At 33.9% G+C, this 18,175-nt stretch overlaps 1 protein-coding gene across 1 annotated transcript; it reads right to left on the reverse strand.

Annotated features, from left to right (window-relative positions):
* Positions 1-589: 589 nt before the first annotated feature.
* LOC140431313 (uncharacterized) lies at positions 590-5,854 on the reverse strand. Its single transcript, XM_072519246.1, has 2 exons — positions 5,495-5,854; positions 590-4,219 (listed from the first exon to the last, which is right to left on the reverse strand). Exons 1-2 carry the CDS (start codon positions 5,852-5,854, stop codon positions 590-592), a joined length of 3,990 nt encoding a protein of 1,329 aa, XP_072375347.1.
* Between the last annotated feature and the right edge of the window lie 12,321 nt (positions 5,855-18,175).

Genomic DNA, 18,175 nt, shown 5'->3' on the forward strand with positions numbered 1-18,175 from the left:
TTGCTGTAAGTCCAATTGGTCCGCTAGCCTTCGAATACTCAGTAATAGAAACTTAAATGGACTCTTAAATGTGATTTAGTCTGGCCTGTTGAATAGATTGATATAATGAAATAAAACAATAACTTGTTTAGCTAGAACTGTAATTGAAAAAGGACAAGAAATAGAAATTTATAAACTGCGAGTGAATAACTAATCGTAAGGAACCTAATTAGAAAATTACAGTTTACGAACGAAAACACCATAACACTTCACATTAAGGGTTCCCGATATATTGCGTAACTTGCGATTGCGAACGTGGAGAAAAACTCTCCGAAACTTGAAAAGTAGGTCTAAACCCTACAACTATTGCTAATTCACTGGCTTCCCCTAGCCTCTCCGAAATATTTGGCTATGCCTTTTGAAGGATCTACCGGTTTAAGGTCAATATGGGCGGAGATTAACATTCTAAGAAATAAGTCAATGCAGGCAAGGAATTTATTTAGGTAAGCGATGCGGCGGAAATATTTTTATTTGTTTTGAAATAGAATTATTTGGTTGGAGATTATTGTTCTCCAACATTCCCCCCGGCGTTAGAGCCTTGTGGTCTAACCTACTCTTCTTTATCTTGCCTAGGGAGAACCGAAATTTTAGAGATTGCCCTTGTAAATTGACCATTGATGGTCTTTAACTTGACCACTCTGACTTTGCCATCTTGACCGGGCATTGTATCAACTACCCGTGCTAAAGGCCATTTTAGAGGAGGTACATCGTCCTCTCTCAGAAGAACTAAGTCATTGACTTTTATGTTATCCCTAGGTCGGGACCATTTTGGAGAGTTTTGTAAGCGGTTTAAGTAGTCAACAGACCACTTTTTCCAGAAACTTTGTTGTACTTTTGCAATTTGTTGAAACACGGATAGTTTATTTTCCGGGATTTTTTCTAAGTTTTGCTCAGGATGCGCAGTCAGGCTGGAGCCTATTATAAAGTGCCCAGGACTGAGAAAAGTGTAATCGGAAGGGTCGCTGGACATGGCACAGATAGGCCTTGAATTCATCACAGCTTCAATTTGAACCATGACAGTATAAAACTGTTCGAAAGTGAAAGAAGAAGAGCCTATTAGTCTACGCATATGATATTTAGCGCTTTTTACTGAAGCTTCCCAGATCCCAGCCCAATGAGGAGATCTAGGGGGAATAAACTTCCATGAGATTTGATTTTCAGATAGATATTCCACAATGGTTTGAGAATTTGACTTATTTTTAAAGAATTTGTATAAGTCGTAGAGTTGGTTTCTTGCACCAGAAAAACATGTGGCATTGTCACTGTAAATGACGGTTGGGTTACCACGTCGGGAGATGAACCTTTTGAGTGTTAATAGAAAGGAAGAAGTTGTTAGATCAGAAACAACCTCTATGTGCACAGCTTTGGTCACCATGCACACGAAAATGGCTATGTATGCCTTGACTTTTGGCGCTTTTCGGAGTGAAGAAGATTTTAACAGAAAGGGTCCACCATAATCTACACCTATTTTTTGAAAAGGTCTTGTTGTAATGGACAACCTATCTTCAGGTAAGTTACCCATTAGCTGTTGTGCAGGAGTGCACGAAAATCGGAAACATGTGGTGCAGTTGCGAATAATTCGTTTTGCTTCCTTTAGACCATTGAGAGGCCAGAATTTCAACCGAAGGTTTGAGAGAACTGTTTGAGCACCAGCATGTCCCAATCTGATATGCTCATTTTTGATGATAAGATTGACGGTATGATTTTTGGATGGAAGTAGTATCGGATGTTTTTGCAAATAGTCTATGTCGGGACAGTTTGTAAGTCTGCCTTCAACTCTGAGAAAATTAGAAGAATCTACAAATGGTTTTAGTGAAACAATGTTTTTATTTGAAATAAATTTGTTATTTTTAAGCTCCGCAATTTCTTTTGAGAATGCATCACCTTGAATTTGTTTGATGATGAAATCCATAGCATAATTTAACTCCGCCACAGAAAGGGGTTCAGAAATTTTTTGTTTTTTACAATTAGAAATAAACCGAAATACGTACTCTACTGTACGTTTTAAGCGTGAAATATTTGAGAAACGTGAAACAATTCTCATCCAGAAGTTTTCTACGTTAAAATTTACCACGAGGCTTATTTTTCGTTCCTCGGGCAGGTTTTCGAGCACTTTGTCATTTGCTAGATTGGAAACATTGAAATTTTTATCTCGTAAGCATTTAGGGCCTTGCCACCAGAAATCGCTATTGAGAATTTCAGAACCAGACATTCCTCGAGAAAGAAGGTCTGCGGCATTTTGTGCAGACTTTATGTAAAGCCATGTAAAGTTTTGAGTTAACTCTTGGACAAATGCTACCCGGTGAGCCACGAAAACCGACCACCGACTTGGGTGACTTTTACACCACGACAGAGCTACCTGGGAGTCTGACCAGAGGGTGACTGAATGAAATTTTACAGGTTGATTTTCAAAGATAGAAATTATTTTTGAAACAAGTTTTGAAAGGAGAACCATTGCACACAGCTCAAGCCTAGGAAGTGTTACCGTCTTTAACGGAGTTATCCTTGATTTGGAAGAAACTAATGCACAGCATATGGTCTCATCGGCATAGAAAGTTCTCAGGTATACGCATGCGCCATAAGCTGCCAAGCTGCTGTCAGAAAATCCATGAAGCTCAACCTTTAGAATTACTTTTTCAGAAAAGTAGAAACGAGGAATTTTTAAATATTTTAATTGTGACAAGTCCTGTAGAAACTTGTTCCAATCGTTTAGAATATTTTTGTCCAAAATTTCTGTGTCCCAGTGAATTTTTTGCAGATAGAGTTTCTGCATAAGCATTTTGCCTTTAACAATGAATGGATTGATAAGTCCCAGAGGGTCGAAACATTGTGCTAATGCAGACAGGATTTTCCTTTTTGTTACTGGGGGGCAGAAATTACTTTCGGGGACGGAAATAGTTATTTGGTCTTTCGCAGGGTCCCATTTTAGGCCTAGAACTTTGCTGGAAGTAGAATCGAAATTTAGGTCATATTCCTGAGTAGTATTTTTTGAATGTTTTGGATTAATTTTTTGTAGGAATATGGATGAATTTGAATGAAATTTATGTAATGTAAAACCATGGCGGTCTAGAACAGAATTTAATTGCTGAAGTATTTCGAGCAATTCTTCAATATTATTTGACCCACATAAACCATCATCTACATAGAATTGGGTTTCGAGAAAATGTGAGGCCAATGGGAATTGAATTTTATTTTTATTTGAAATCTCTTGCAAGACTCTCGTTGCAAGAAATGGGGCGCTGTTTGTCCCGTATGTAACAGTATTAAGTTGAATACATTTTATAGAATCGTGGGTATCGTCCCTCCACAGAATATTTTGTAGAAAACGTTGATCTTTGTTGATCCACGTCTGTCGAAACATTTTTTGAATATCACAGGAAAATATGAATTTGTATTGCCTGAAACGAACCAGAATATCGAATAGATCAAGTTGGACCTGATACCCTTTTAATGAAATATCGTTCAGACTTTTTCCTGTAGAGCTTTTACAACTAGCATCCATGACGACACGCAAAGTTGTACTTTTATTTTGTTCGTTGATGACACACAAATGTGGAATAAAATATTTTTTGTCCGAATTTTCATTCACGAACGAAAGCGGTACATATTCAGCATGCCCTGAAGAAATATATGTGTCAATGAAGTTTTTGTACTCGAAAAATAATTTTTCATCTTTTTGGAATTTATTTTCGAGCGAGAGAAAACGCCGTTTGGCTATGGAAAATAAATCACCCAGTAATTGATGTTCTTGTGCACTTTTTAATGGAATATCTACTTCAAAACGTCCATTTTCAAGGATCTTTGTTGTAGTTTGAAATATTTGTTCGGCCAGCTCGTCAGCTTCCGACAGAATAGGTTTTTGAGAAAGTTCTTCCATGTTCCAAAATTTTGTGAGCAGCTCATCCGTGCTACACGTAGAAAGTAGAGCAACCTCTCCAGAAACATTGTTTGCTACTGTGGGTGCCGTCAAGTGATGAGCTATCACGCCGGCAATTAGGTACCCCAGATGCGAAGCCTGCAAGACTGGAAGCCTGGGGCCAAGAGGAATTATTTCCGGAAGAATTAGGTCGTAGTACAAATCTGACCCAACCAAGATGTCTATTTGACTAGGTTTGTGAAAGGAATCATCGGCGAGAAAAACGTCCCCTGGAATTGGTAACTTTTTTGTAAGAATGCGGAACTGTGGAAGATTGCAAGTAATATTTTCTAAGATAGCACATGAAATTTTGAAAGACTTTTTATTGTAGTTAGAATGCATTTTTATGTTGACCATCTTTTTTGAAACCGAATTATTTTGGCCTATGCCAGAGATATTTAGAGAAATGTCATACTGCTTATAACCCAGCCTACCAGCGAGACACCGGGTACAAAAGCTATTCTGATTTCCTGTATCGAGTAACAATCGGGCCGTTAAAGGGCTCCCGTTTTTGTCGAAAATGGTGACTTTGGCCATAGCGAGAAGTATGTTTGAATTTTTTACGGACAAAGCAGAAAAAGAATTTGTAAGAGGTTCTTGCCCTTGAACTGAAGGACCTTGAAAATTTAAATTAGACGAATGTTCGCGTTTGTAATTGTTTGAATTTGTAGAAGTTGACGGACTTTCATTGTTATGGGTCGTAGAAAAAGTATAATCTTTACCCGAAATGTGAAGAACAGTGTTATGGCGCTTTTTACATATGGTGCATCCATGTTTTGAGGAGCAGTTTTTAGAATTATGCCTACCTAAGCAGTTTACGCAGAGACCTTTTGAATTTACGAATTTTATTTTTTCATCATGCTGAATGTTTTTGAAAAATTGACATTTATAAATTTTATGACCTTGTTTTTTGCAGTAAATGCAATAAAAGTCAGAAACTAAATTATTTGAAATATTATTTTTATTTGAATCCTCTGATGTGTTATTACTGTATGCATGATGTGAAACTTCCACGGTTTTGGTTTGCCTAGGATTTGTATTTTCCAGACTTTCCAGAACAATGCACCTTTTTTCAAGAAATTTAAGAAAAGCATCTAAATTTGGTATATCTGTATGATTTCGCTCAGTTTCAAAAAGTCTCCTTGTTGAAAAGTCTAATTTGCTTTGTAGCAGAAAAACTAAAATTATATCAATGAGCTCTGAACTTGAAAATTGCAAATTTTTTAGCAGTTGCATGTTTTTTGTTACAGTTGTTAGAAAATTTCTGAGAATTTGCGGTGAGCTGTTTCTCAGTGTAGGAATGTCTAGAATTTCTGTTAAATAAGAATTTATGATTGTGACCTTATTTTGATAGCGGTTTTTTAGAATATCCAAAGCAATTGAAAAATTTTCATTGGTGACTTTCAAAGAATCCACCAATTTTAGAGAATCACCCTGTAGGTAACTTTTTAAGTAAAGAAATCTTTGGATATCAGAAAGGGACTGATTTTTTATTATCAGTGTGTCGAATAGTTCATAGAAGCTTTCAAAATCACTTACGTGTCCAGAAAATTTGTTTATACTGATTTCTGGGAGTTTTACGGCCATTTGTTTAGTAGCGCTTCCTGTATTGGTAATTTCCAATGATTTAATTGAATTTTGAATTTTTGAAAGCGTCACAAAATAATTTTCTTCAAACAAAGCACGATCAGATTCTTGAGAATCGTCCAGGAATTCAATTTCATCCTGTACGCTGTTGAAGTCAGAGAAAAGGTCTCTTAACCTATCTTCTCGTGTTTTGAATGAGAAAATATCTTTTTCCGAGTCGTGGTTTATTTCTAGCCACGCTTGAATTCTACCAACAGAATCTAGTATAGACTGCTTCTTTTTTGTTAATTTATCTAAACCTTTATTGCTCATTGTAATAACTTTACTTTGTTTATTTTTAAATGAAATTATTATTTATTTTTGAATTAATTAATTCTGAATTATTAATTTTGAATTTTAACAAGCATGCAATAAGCTAAACTAAAAATTTAACCCTGAATAGTTCTTTAACAAAGTTTACCTTTATAAGAACACTAAGTTGCACTAGATTTTTGAAATAACTTTTTGAATTTATATAAAAAAGTTTGATTTGTACGTCACCCCTGGGTTCTTAGTATGTACTTGAATGTGGGCTGCCTATCCCGCTCTGGAATCAGCTAGTCCTGGAACAGCATTTCTTGAAGTAATCACTGGTTTTCTTTAAACTATCACTGTTTTGTTTTGTTTATCGAATGTTTGTTTGTCCGTAGAATAAACAACGCACTCACTATGTCTCTAGGAATTGTTGTCTATCGACGAGAATATCCGAAACACACGAAATTTTTACTGTCTTTTTGAAAGCACAGAATTATATAAATTGAATATTTTAGGCCAGAAAGTCGGCTAGTAAAATCAAAATCCGGCTCGAAGTGAACAAATGGAGGGATGCTGGTTTTCAACATCCCTTCACGTAGAGTCTTGTTTGCTAACAGTGTCTCTTTCAGCGGTTTGTACTTGCTGTAAGTCCAATTGGTCCGCTAGCCTTCGAATACTCAGTAATAGAAACTTAAATGGACTCTTAAATGTGATTTAGTCTGGCCTGTTGAATAGATTGATATAATGAAATAAAACAATAACTTGTTTAGCTAGAACTGTAATTGAAAAAGGACAAGAAATAGAAATTTATAAACTGCGAGTGAATAACTAATCGTAAGGAACCTAATTAGAAAATTACAGTTTACGAACGAAAACACCATAACACTTCACATTAAGGGTTTTCGATATATTGCGTAACTTGCGATTGCGAACGTGGAGAAAAACTCTCCGAAACTTGAAAAGTAGGTCTAAACCCTACAACTATTGCTAATTCACTGGCTTCCCCTAGCCTCTCCGAAATATTTGGCTATGCCTTTTGAAGGATCTACCGGTTTAAGGTCAATATGGGCGGAGATTAACATTCTAAGAAATAAGTCAATGCAGGCAAGGAATTTATTTAGGTAAGCGATGCGGCGGAAATATTTTTATTTGTTTTGAAATAGAATTATTTGGTTGGAGATTATTGTTCTCCAACACCTGATGTATCTGGGACAGCTTCAACAAACACAAATTTAGAAAAGGCATGAATCAAAACCAAGACGTATTTATTTTGTGATTTCAGTAAAGGTTCTGACAGTTCGGCGTATTTTCCCATGTTAAATCCCATAAGAAATCGCTAAGGTCCATTCTGGTCATTTTTGGCTCATTTCGTGGTGGGGGTAAAACGACTCATCGGATCGTGACGTGTGAGGTATTGTTGGAAAGGGGAGGAAGTAACGAATACATTGAAGCAAAAAACAAAGATGGTGGCAGTGTCAAAACGGCACTAAGCTGTTAACGTCTAAACGGCTCAACGTACAACAACGTTGCATCGTTATCGTTACAATCTTTTTTTAGTAATTGCGTCAATTTTGCAGTCCGTCTTGCAAAATTTGGTATGAAATTTCGGAAAAATGATATCAATCTAGGAAATTGCCTTAATTGATGCTGATTATTTGGCAAAGGAAATTTTTTTACTGACTCAGTCTGATGTTTACTTGGTGAAATTTTATTAAATGAAATTTCATATCCCAAGTAGGTAATTTTTGTCATTAAAAATTTTGATTTTGACATCTTTACAGTTAAACCATAATCTTCTAATACTTGTAATTGAAATTTTATTTAATAGTTCTAGGCCTTCCTCAATACTTTATGAGGGAATTAAGATATCATCCAAATACGGAGTAATACTGTTTTGTTTAGATGGTTCAAAGATTTTGTTTGTCATTTCTTGAAATACAGTCGGTGCATTAGATAACCCAAAGGGACAGCGTAAATATTCATAATTTCCTTGACTATAGTAACGAATGCTGTGTATTTGATTGAGTTATCTGCCATAGGAATTTGATGATATCCTGCTGCCAATTCCAAGGACGTAAAATATTTATAATTATATAAGTTGTTAATTATCTCTTCAATTATTGGCATTGTCGGAGGTATCTTTTTTAAAATTGTATTTACATGCCTATAATCTACCACCAGACGGTTTTGACCATCGTTTTTATCAATGTAAAAAGAAGGGCTTGCGAAAGATGAATTACTCTTTTTTGATGAATTTTTGTTCATTTTATTTACTTTTGTCTCTTGACATTCCTTGTTCTTTTTAAAACAGTGTTGTTCAATATGACCTTTAATTTTACAAAATCTGCATATTTGGTATCTGTGGTGACAATCTTTTTTTTAAGTGACCCTGAACGTTGTTAACAAATTTGTTAGTATGTACAAATTTTGATTTGGAAAAACCAATTTGATTTATTAAATCATACAATTTTTCTGGACTTTTGTGATAAAGCTTATTTCTTAAATAAACTGCCAATAAATTGACATCTTTGATTTGAGCAACTTCAATAGCAGATTTAATATGTTTGTCTCCAATAGCACCAATTATAAAAAAATCTTTACTTTACAGAAAAATTTACTTTAAGTTTATTAATTTTTGCTAAATGTTCAAAATAAAATTCATATAATGAAGAACCCTCTGTTGGTTTATGATGGGCTACGTCCATAAAAAGACTATACGTATTTCGTGTACTTTAAAAAGTATTTTCCAACACTGATTCTGCCCAAGAAAATTGAGACCATGCAACTTCATTTTGAATAAAGCTAGCGTACCATGTTTTAGCGATACCTCTAAGCTTAAAAATCGCTTGAAATATGTAATTATCAGACCAACGATACGTCTTAGCATTGTGCTCTATTATTTCAATCGATCGATCTATTTCTCCAATTAGTGGATAAAATTCAGGAACAAAACTGACGGATTCAATATTTCTACTCGTAAAATTATAAGATGTAGATGGTGAATTTATTATTGTGGCATTTTCTTTAATTTGAGGCAAAGGCGAAAGCGTATAGGTTCTATTTATTTTTGAATTTTTTTATCTACTTCTTGACTTGTTGACGTGTTTTTTTCGTTTTCGTATGCCTTGACTCCCTTCCCGGCGAAGAATCCGTGGACGAAATAGTTCTGGCTTCACTATTTGAACTACTATTTCGCTTGGACTTTTTCTTTTTTGGCATTTTTGACACTTTCATTCACTTAACATTAAAAATATTTCACTAAACTCTACCGTGTCCTCGACGCATCAAGGAATTTGGATATCGGTTAAAATACTTGGGAATTCCAAGGTTGGCCAAATCCAAATTTCTAATTGATTTGATGCAGAGAAATTCCACTTTCGCTACGTAAAACAAAGGATTTGTTTTACATAAAAACAGGTAGATTTTCTCTCATCGGTCAGTCGAGCTTGCCTCTTCTACTGTAGACCTAGTCGGTGCTATTATTGTTCCAACTAAGTTATTGTTTTATTTCTGATTTTCTATATACCATTTTTTTTTTATTTTAGCATTATTGTATATTCAGACCTTTTCAGGTTAGAATATTATATTAATCTATATTTGTTCATGTACTGATTGTTTGATATTTTATTTGAATATTTTGATTGTTTATTTTTCTTGTATTTTGTGTCTAAGTTGTTCTTCCGTAAGTTAAGAACACTTAGAAATATTTATCTTGCTTTTTCTATTTTATATATTTGATTTTGTACTTTGTATCTAAGTAGTTCTTTTCGGTAAGTCAAAGAGCTCTTATAAGTATTTCTCTGATATCTGACTTGTTATTTTATTGTGTGTCTAAGTCGTTCTTTTCCGATAAGTCAAAAGAACCCTTAGAAATATTTTCATATCGCATTATTATTTCCGATATTTTATCTAAGATATTTTCTTTCTTAAGTTAAGAAAATACTTAATACATTTGTTTCTTTCATTTTCTATTTTATGCTAAGTTGTTTCTTCCGTAAGTCAAGAAACACTTAGCAATATTTTCACATCTTTTCTATATTTGATTTTTCTTATTTTCTATTATAAGTCGTTTCTTCCGTAAGTCAAGAAACACTTATAAATATTTGTGCATTTATTTTACTATATTTGATTCTCTTGTTTATTTTCTGTTCTAAGTTGTTTCTTCCGTAAGTCAAGAAACACTTAGACATATTTCTATAATCTGTTTCACTTTTGCATTTCTCGTTTTATATTTTGAGTATTTTATTTTTCCACTCTAAGTCGTTTCTTCCGTAAGTCAAGAAACACTTAGAAATATTTCCATATTTTACTCTCACATTTACATATTTCATTTATCTATATTTCTGTCCTAAGTTGTTTCTTCCGTAAGTCAAGAAACACTTAGAAACATTTTTTTCTTTGCATTATATTTTTATACCATTTAATTTAATTGTTTACTAAGTTATTCCTTTCGTAAGTCAAGGAATACTTAGATCATTTTAACCTATCTGTTTTCCCATTTTTGCTCTGTTACTTTGTAACTGTTCCTTGGAACCGTTACCTATAACAAATATTTGTCACTGGAACTGTTATTTATAACAGCGGTAGTATTTAACCTTTCTACCAGCGACAAACCAAAGATGGTGAATACCCGATCCAATTCCGGGGATAGGAAGAAGCCCGAAGAGCCGGCGATGGGTCCTACAGGCCCAAATGCCCCCTCTCGGCAACAACCGTAGGTCTTTTAATATAATTCTGATATCGTCTATTAAAATAGTTAAAACACTTATTTACGCAAATATATTTATTTTATTAACCAAACTCGTTCACATTGGTCAGAATTAATTACACCAAATTATATTTATTACTTTTTGCCACGAACTTAGGATACCAATTTATTATCTATCGCCTTCCGCTGTGTTTATATGTCATCACTGAACTACTTGTGACCATATAAGGAAATTAGTGACTTAAGTCGATCACCGTTTTAGGAATTGAGTGTGACTTGACAATGTCATAACAGAACTACCAGTATTACATTTTAAGCTGATTAGGACATTAGAAAGTTAGTGACTTAAGCTGATCAGCGTATTAGGATGATAGTGTGACTGTATTAGTAGGTACTCATCGGTAAAAAAAGTATCAACCACTCTTATGATACCATCTTTGTGGGTGTAGAATTTAGGGACATATGCAACTAGATTATTTTGTTTAACCCTCTATGGTACCATGTATATTTAAATATACAAATATTATCTCTGGTCTATATTGCTTTATATCGAGCTTAAAACAAAATTGGTCATTGTATATTCTAAAATACATGTTGCAGCAACTGTATTATGTAGGTTTTCTATAGAAAATAACAAAAATTCCAAATAACAGCGATAAAAAAAAATGGCAACATCGAGGAGGTTGTCTAATGACGTTGCTAGGAGGACCGCCCACTTCAGTGAATTATTTGTGGGGTTTTACGCAGGTAAAAATAGAAATAAAATTTAGTATTTAGTCTTGTAAAGTCTTTTGAATAGCAAGGTGTGTTTTGTGTTTCAATCTTCGACTCGTAAGAAGAAGTAGTGCATATTTTACAACTGTATATTCAAATATACACTATACACTGTGCAATAGTGACTGCATTTTTTGGTACTCGGTATTTTTATTTTCATCATGGATCCAACACGTTTTTATGGCAAACAAAAGGAAACAAATATACTTTTACCACATATTGACAGCGATCTTGATTATAGCAGCGATGATAGCATAACAGATGAAACTTATCTACCAGATATGTTACAAGATAAGTTTTTTTCCTGCATATTGCAACTTTTTTTAGTAAATTACATCTAGTAGTGATGATGAAACAGTCGAAGGTGAGCAATTGGGTCAGCAAGCGGATTCTTCTGATGATGAAGACCGACCGCTATCTCTATCAGACCTAACAAATAATCAAATTCCCATTTGTTCAAATTATGGAAAAAAGAAAATAGTTTTGAAATGGACAAATTCAAAGAATGAGGCAGCTCAAACGCCTCATTGGGGTGCCCACCTACATGATGAAACAGAAGTGAAAACTCCCGTCCAATATTTTTATAAATTAGTTGATAAAGCTTTGTTAGATTATATAGTGGAGCAATCAAATTTGTATGCTACACAAACAGATATATCTGGAAACTTTTCTATGGATTCAAAAGATCTGGAACAGTTTTTAGGAGCTTGTTTCTATATGTCACTAATATCAGTACCAGGTACTAGAAGGTATTGGAGTAATGCTTGTAGAATTTCTCAAGTCGCTGATGTAATGCCGTTACGAAGATTTGAGCAAATAAAAAAAATTTACATTTTGCTGATAATCATCAACTACCATCAAATCCGCCAGATCGTTTGTTCAAAATAAGCAACGTGATTAAAATCATAAGGCACAATATGAAGTCCATACCAATAGAGCAACATTTATCTGTCGACGAGCAAATTATTCCATATAAAGGACGTAGCGGACTAAAGCAATATAATCCCAAAAAGCCAAAGAAATGGGGTTACAAATTATTTTGTCTTGCAGGTGCGAGCGGCATAGTATATGATTTTGAGGTTTATTGTGGAGCTCAGAAGCAACCAGATGATTTACCAGATATAAGTGCCAGCAGTAATGTTGTTATTCGCTTAGCTGAACGCATACCAAAAAACCAAAACTTTTTGCTATTTTATGACAATTGGTTTTGCAGTCCTGAGTTGCAAATAAAATTATCTGAAAATGGCATCCAGAATTTGGGTACAGTTCGTACAAACAGGGTTCCCAAAAACAAGCTGCCAGCAGATAAAGTGCTAATGAAGCAAGGTCGAGGGAGTTGTGTGGAAAAGGTTGCTGTCCATAACAGCACAACACTCAGAGTTGTCAAATGGTATGACAATAAGGCAGTGACATTGCTAAGTACATTTGGCAGTGCTTCTCCTGAAACGACTGTCCAGAGGTACGACCGTAAAAAAAGGAAAGTATAACAATAAAATGCCCCAGTATTATTATTTTATATAATGAATTTATGGGGGGAGTGGATTTGATAGATTCTCTCTTGGCACTTTACCGAACAAAGATTCGGTCCAGAAAATATTATCTTAGAATATTGTTTCATCTAATGAAATGACATGAGCGTCATAATTGCTTGGCTTATGTATAGGCGAGCTAGATGACTGTGGAATTCCTAAAAAACAACAGCTGTCTTTATATGACTTCAAGGCAGATGTTGCTCAGAGTTTATGTTGGGCTAGTAAGTTAGCAAAAAGAGGTCGCACATCCGGCAGTACACCATCATTGGACAAAAAAATAATTAAAACTTGTGTCTCCGCAAACACAGACTGTATTGCTGATAGAATGGACCATTGGTCCCACTATGAAAAAAAGACAGGAAGATGTAAGAATAAAAAATGCCAAAAAATAACAAAAGTAAAATGCACTAAATGTAACTGTTTCCTATGTTTTGTTCCAGACAGAAACTGTTTCCTAGATTTTCATCAATAGTTTTAATATTTTTTATTATTACTAGATATTGTGCCTGCTTTTCTTTATATTATCGTAAGAACCGTCTATGAAAAATCTGTATTGACTAAGGTATAGAATTGCAATTTTTTTTAATAATATATGCACAATGTATATCTGAATATACACTTTTTTTTTTCAAAGAAATAAAAACTTTTAAAAATAAATAACTACCTAAAACTAGTCTAAATTACCTTACTTTCCCATATTTACCTTAAATTTTTTTTGCTGCTGTCTAAAATGGTGTGTGCAATAGAGGGTTAATGACATAATCATTAACTAGAGAATTAGCCGATTCCAAAGTTTTAAATATAACTTTCACGCGGTTTATTCCTACTGACTTTATATCCTATACTTCTTTACTTATTGCTTCAACAGGAAGTAGGTAGTGACCGATTTTAGTTGGAAAAAGTCTTCCAAGATTTTTTTCTTTGTGCTCAACAAACACGAAATAAGGACCTTTATCGCCTGGTCTATAACGATTTTCTAGATCAATAATATTATTATAATCATCTGTAATTCTCCTTTCAATATTGTTCGTACATTCATTTAAATCGGGCGGTTCCCCGCCCGTATTTTCCCCCATGGTTTAACTAATTTAAGACGTTTTTATCACACAGCTTCTAAATTTAAAATATCTGAAATTCTATCAGTTAATACAAAATAAAATATGTAATCAGTCAAACCAAAGCTAAGTTTGAAAAATAAACGAGGTTCAATATATCAATAAAAATATAATTATGACAGGTAATATAGTTATCTTAACAAAAAATAAAAATACCAGCACTCGAATACGTCCACTCACTCAGCTTGTCGAATTCGAACTGTGGTACATGATATGTTCTAGTTCTTCTAAATATTGGTCTAATTTGTGTTGGGAAATGTTTAAATTATTTACGTTGATCTTATTGAGTTTTATTCGTTTTAATTTTGATGTGTAACCCTTGGTTTCGAAATGGTCACAGCATCTGTAGGGTACGTTAATTGGGTGACTTCTATAAGTGATATTTGGATATTACTCGATTTGGTCTCTAGAGTGAACTTTGGTACTGCCAATGAATGCGGTACATTCGGTAATTAATCTTAAAATTTAATTTGTTCTGATTATTTGTGTAGTGACATCTTTTCTTGCACACTCTACTGTTACTGGTAATGGATCGGAAATAGTTAGTAACCATAAATTTCGGTCAATTTCTTGCACATTGTAACCTTTTGCCAAGAGCATCGACATTTGGCAAGTTGTTGGGGGAATTCTGGAAGGTTTCAAAAGCTGGGCTTGACATATGGCATCGGTGTCTATGGAATATGGAAGAATATCTGCACACATGCTTTGGTTTTGACTGATCTGTTTGCATTTTTCGGTGTCCAAGGGTAATATATATGAAATTGAATTATCATCTCGCGCTATATGTTTATGTACAGTTGAAAGTAGATGATTAAAACCAGTTTAATTAAGTATCTAATATTGTTATTGAATATAATTGATTGTATAGATTTCGGGATCAACTAATGGGATTTCGAGGACGAAAACGATTTTTGAAATTTTATTACATCAATATACTGAGGTATATTTGACATAATTATAGTTTGGTAGAGGCAATATATTCCTTTACAATGACTGTGAGATTTCTTTCAATGAGTTCATTAAGTATATGGGAGAAATAAAATTATTAATAATTTGTTTAAACAGACTGACATGTGTCTTTACCTCGGCTTGAAATGCAAGTTTTTTCGGTGTATCAGCATTATTAAATATTTCCAGTAGTTTTTATAAAATTCTGCCATTGTTAGATATTGTAGATATTGATGGGGAACCATTCGTTGTAAACAAGCAAGGTCTATTTATCGTTAGATATTTGTATAGTTTCTTTTTCATGAAAAAATATTCCAAATATGTTATTAATATGAGTGAGATGAATTTGAGATTGGGCGATTGAAAAAATGTCCATAAAATCTGTAAAGGAAAATTATTCAAAGTAAGGTTTTAGTCTGTCAAAATTTACTTTGGAAGTTTGGTTAGGTTTGGGGTTTAGGATAATTGCGGAATTTGTAAAGAGTTCTTGAATTTCGACACGTCCGTTAAAAACATTTTCTGATTTTGATCTAATTTGGGGTTCTTTTATTTAAACTTTATCACCGATTTTAAAATCAGGTTGTTGTGCTGAAATATTTTCGTCAAATCTTATTTTTGCCTGTTCTTTTCGTTTTTTTTTTTCTCTTTTCTCTTGCTACTTTGTAACAGTATTCCATACGATTATTCAGGTCTCGAATGTATATAGACATTAGCATTTTTTCATTTTATAGAGTTTCTGGTGGTCATTCTGCAGTATGTCTAAATATAAGTTCGTACGGTGGAAAACCATGGGTCTAATTTTTCGTGTTGTTATAGCATATTGTTGTACACGGGAGTATGGTGAAGGAATGATCTTTGATGAGACTGTACCATGAAATCTCTCTACAGATCCATTACATTGTGGGTAGTTAACACTAGAAATTGTTAGTTTTATGTCATATAGTTCGCATAGATTGTTCTGGAATCCTTATTTCTTTATTTTATATTAAATATTATTATAATACTTAATTTATTTCGGGTAGAATAAGTTTTAGATCTTTAATAATTATATTTCCTTGAAATGATGCAGAATAACTTTATGTGCTTATTGGTCGCATTTCATTCAAAGCGCGATATAATATGATTTTACTTCGACGCACACAAATCGCTCATATATCCAAATAGGCATGTGCCAATGAGTAGATTTTGGTACGACTTCGCTTCCAGCCTTCAACGAAATAGGTTAAAAATTCGGAACGTTACGTATCGGGCGGTACCGTCTCACATCCAACAGGAATTTCATGGAAGGAATCCATTGAAGTGATGGAGCAGTGATGAATCGAGTAATCACATTTGGGTCTGCATAATTAACCAAATCCTAAAGAACACCAATTTAAGGTAAGAGATTTTTTGCATAATTTGTAGAACCATATTATTTGAAATTCAATCTTAAATTTACCAATTCGTTTTCATATTTCCTACAATTAGTATTCATTTATAGTCCTTCGAGCCGGATTGAGCTTAATTCTATTAATTTTAAATATAAGCTTATTTATGCATCATTTTCAAATCATTGAAACTTCAATAAAGGCAAATATTGTCTTTTTATATTAGCAGACAGTTTTTTTGTATTTAAAAAAAAAACTGGACAATACTAAAACGAGTCGATTGTGGAACGTAAATTCTCAAACGTATTTTTGAATCGAGAAATTGAACGGTACGCAGCGGTCTGTCTCTCTTTGCTCTTCTATTCTTAGCGTTAATTATTATTATCGGTTACATTTTACTTTGTTGGGATCGTTAGGTTAGTTGATTTTTTATTTTAATTTCATAGGTAAATAAAGTTACTTGTTATTATCCGCTTATTTATAACAAAACAACATTATTTAATTAAAAAAAAATTATTTGAAATTTTTAGTAAAAGGTATAAATAAAATACCCAAACGGGCTATATCACAAATACAGAACGTTTTCGGAATGTAAATTCCATGATCAGTGTAACAAAGTGTACATGCTATGACCCACTAAAATACATGGGTGAAAACCCTTTAAATGTTATACATTTACAAATATGTTACATTATATGTTACTAAAAATTAGGATGTTTAAGTTTAAGTTTAAGTGAATCATATTCTGATTTATCAATGGAGGTCCAAAAAGAGGAAAAAAATGTTGTTGTTACAATTACAGTCACTAATGACAATTTTCTATTGAATTTACTCCACCGATGGTCTTATTTGCCTAATGTAAATTTAAATTGTAATTAAAGTTAAATCTTATTAGAATTTCACGTAGAGTAATACAAAAACAAATCACTTAAACTAAACTGTATTGAAGAAATAAAAAAAAGGCACATGTAAAATATTTCGTAAGCGATAAATTTAAAACTGGCGTCGTTATTGTAACGATGTTGTGATGAGACTGTTATGAGACTGTCTTCTGTCCGCAACTACCTGTAGCCCCTCTCAAGGGGTGTTAGATAAAGGTCGGGTAAAATTTGACTGAAAGTTTATTATACGGGGTTGCTCGAAAGTTTTAACATTTAAGCCGCCTCCCTTGAACGCCTGTAGGGGTTCAACAAGTAATCGAGTTGAGTTAAAAGTTTGTTTCACCGTTTGTTTCACTGAAGCTTAAGTCACTGATCTGTGGGTAGGACGCACACCTTTGTCACTGGTCGCTTGAAACAACCTCTATTATTTTTAATTGTCACTGCACGAACTATTCCGTCACTACCCGCATGTAACTGAGTCACTCTACCCAGGCACCATCACCAGGCACTAGACTTCCAGTTCTAAGAAGACTGTTGAAATGTTTTTTCCACTTAACTCGCTGCTGGAGGGATGAAATATATTCCTTGGACCACCTAGTCCAATAACCTTGGATCATTTTTTGAAGCCTTTGGAATCTGCTAAGGTCCTTGACATCTAAGAAATTCCGTTCAGGTATTGCGGTCAATGTGGATCCAATTAAAAAGTGTGCAGGAGTAAGAGGAAGTAAGTCGGAAGGGTCATTAGACATTGGTGAGAGTGGTCGTGAGTTTAGGCAAGCTTTAATTTGACATAAAACAGTGGAAAACTCTTCATATGAAAGAATTGTATTGCCAATGACACGCTTTAGGTGAAATTTGACAGATTTTACTCCCGCCTCCCAAACTCCCCCAAAGTGAGGTGATCGTGGAGGAATAACCTGCCAATTGATACCTTCGGTAGTTAAATTGTCCCTAATAGTTGAACTAGAGGTGTCAAAAAATTTGACAAGCTCATTTTTTGCGCCAACGAAGGTA

This window comes from Diabrotica undecimpunctata, unplaced genomic scaffold (assembly GCF_040954645.1).
Source record: "Diabrotica undecimpunctata isolate CICGRU unplaced genomic scaffold, icDiaUnde3 ctg00000630.1, whole genome shotgun sequence".
Lineage (NCBI taxonomy): Eukaryota > Metazoa > Arthropoda > Insecta > Coleoptera > Chrysomelidae > Diabrotica > Diabrotica undecimpunctata.

What these genes read in the sequence shown, in the direction of transcription:
- LOC140431313 (XM_072519246.1), bottom strand. Translation starts at nt 5,854, where the DNA reads ATGAGCAATAAAGGTTTAGATAAATTAACAAAAAAGAAGCAGTCTATA. An exon ending in TAAACAAATTTTCTGGACAC is followed by an intron (nt 4,220 to 5,494) that starts GTAAGTGATTTT and finishes AATCTTCCACAG; the next exon opens with TTCCGCATTCTTACAAAAAA.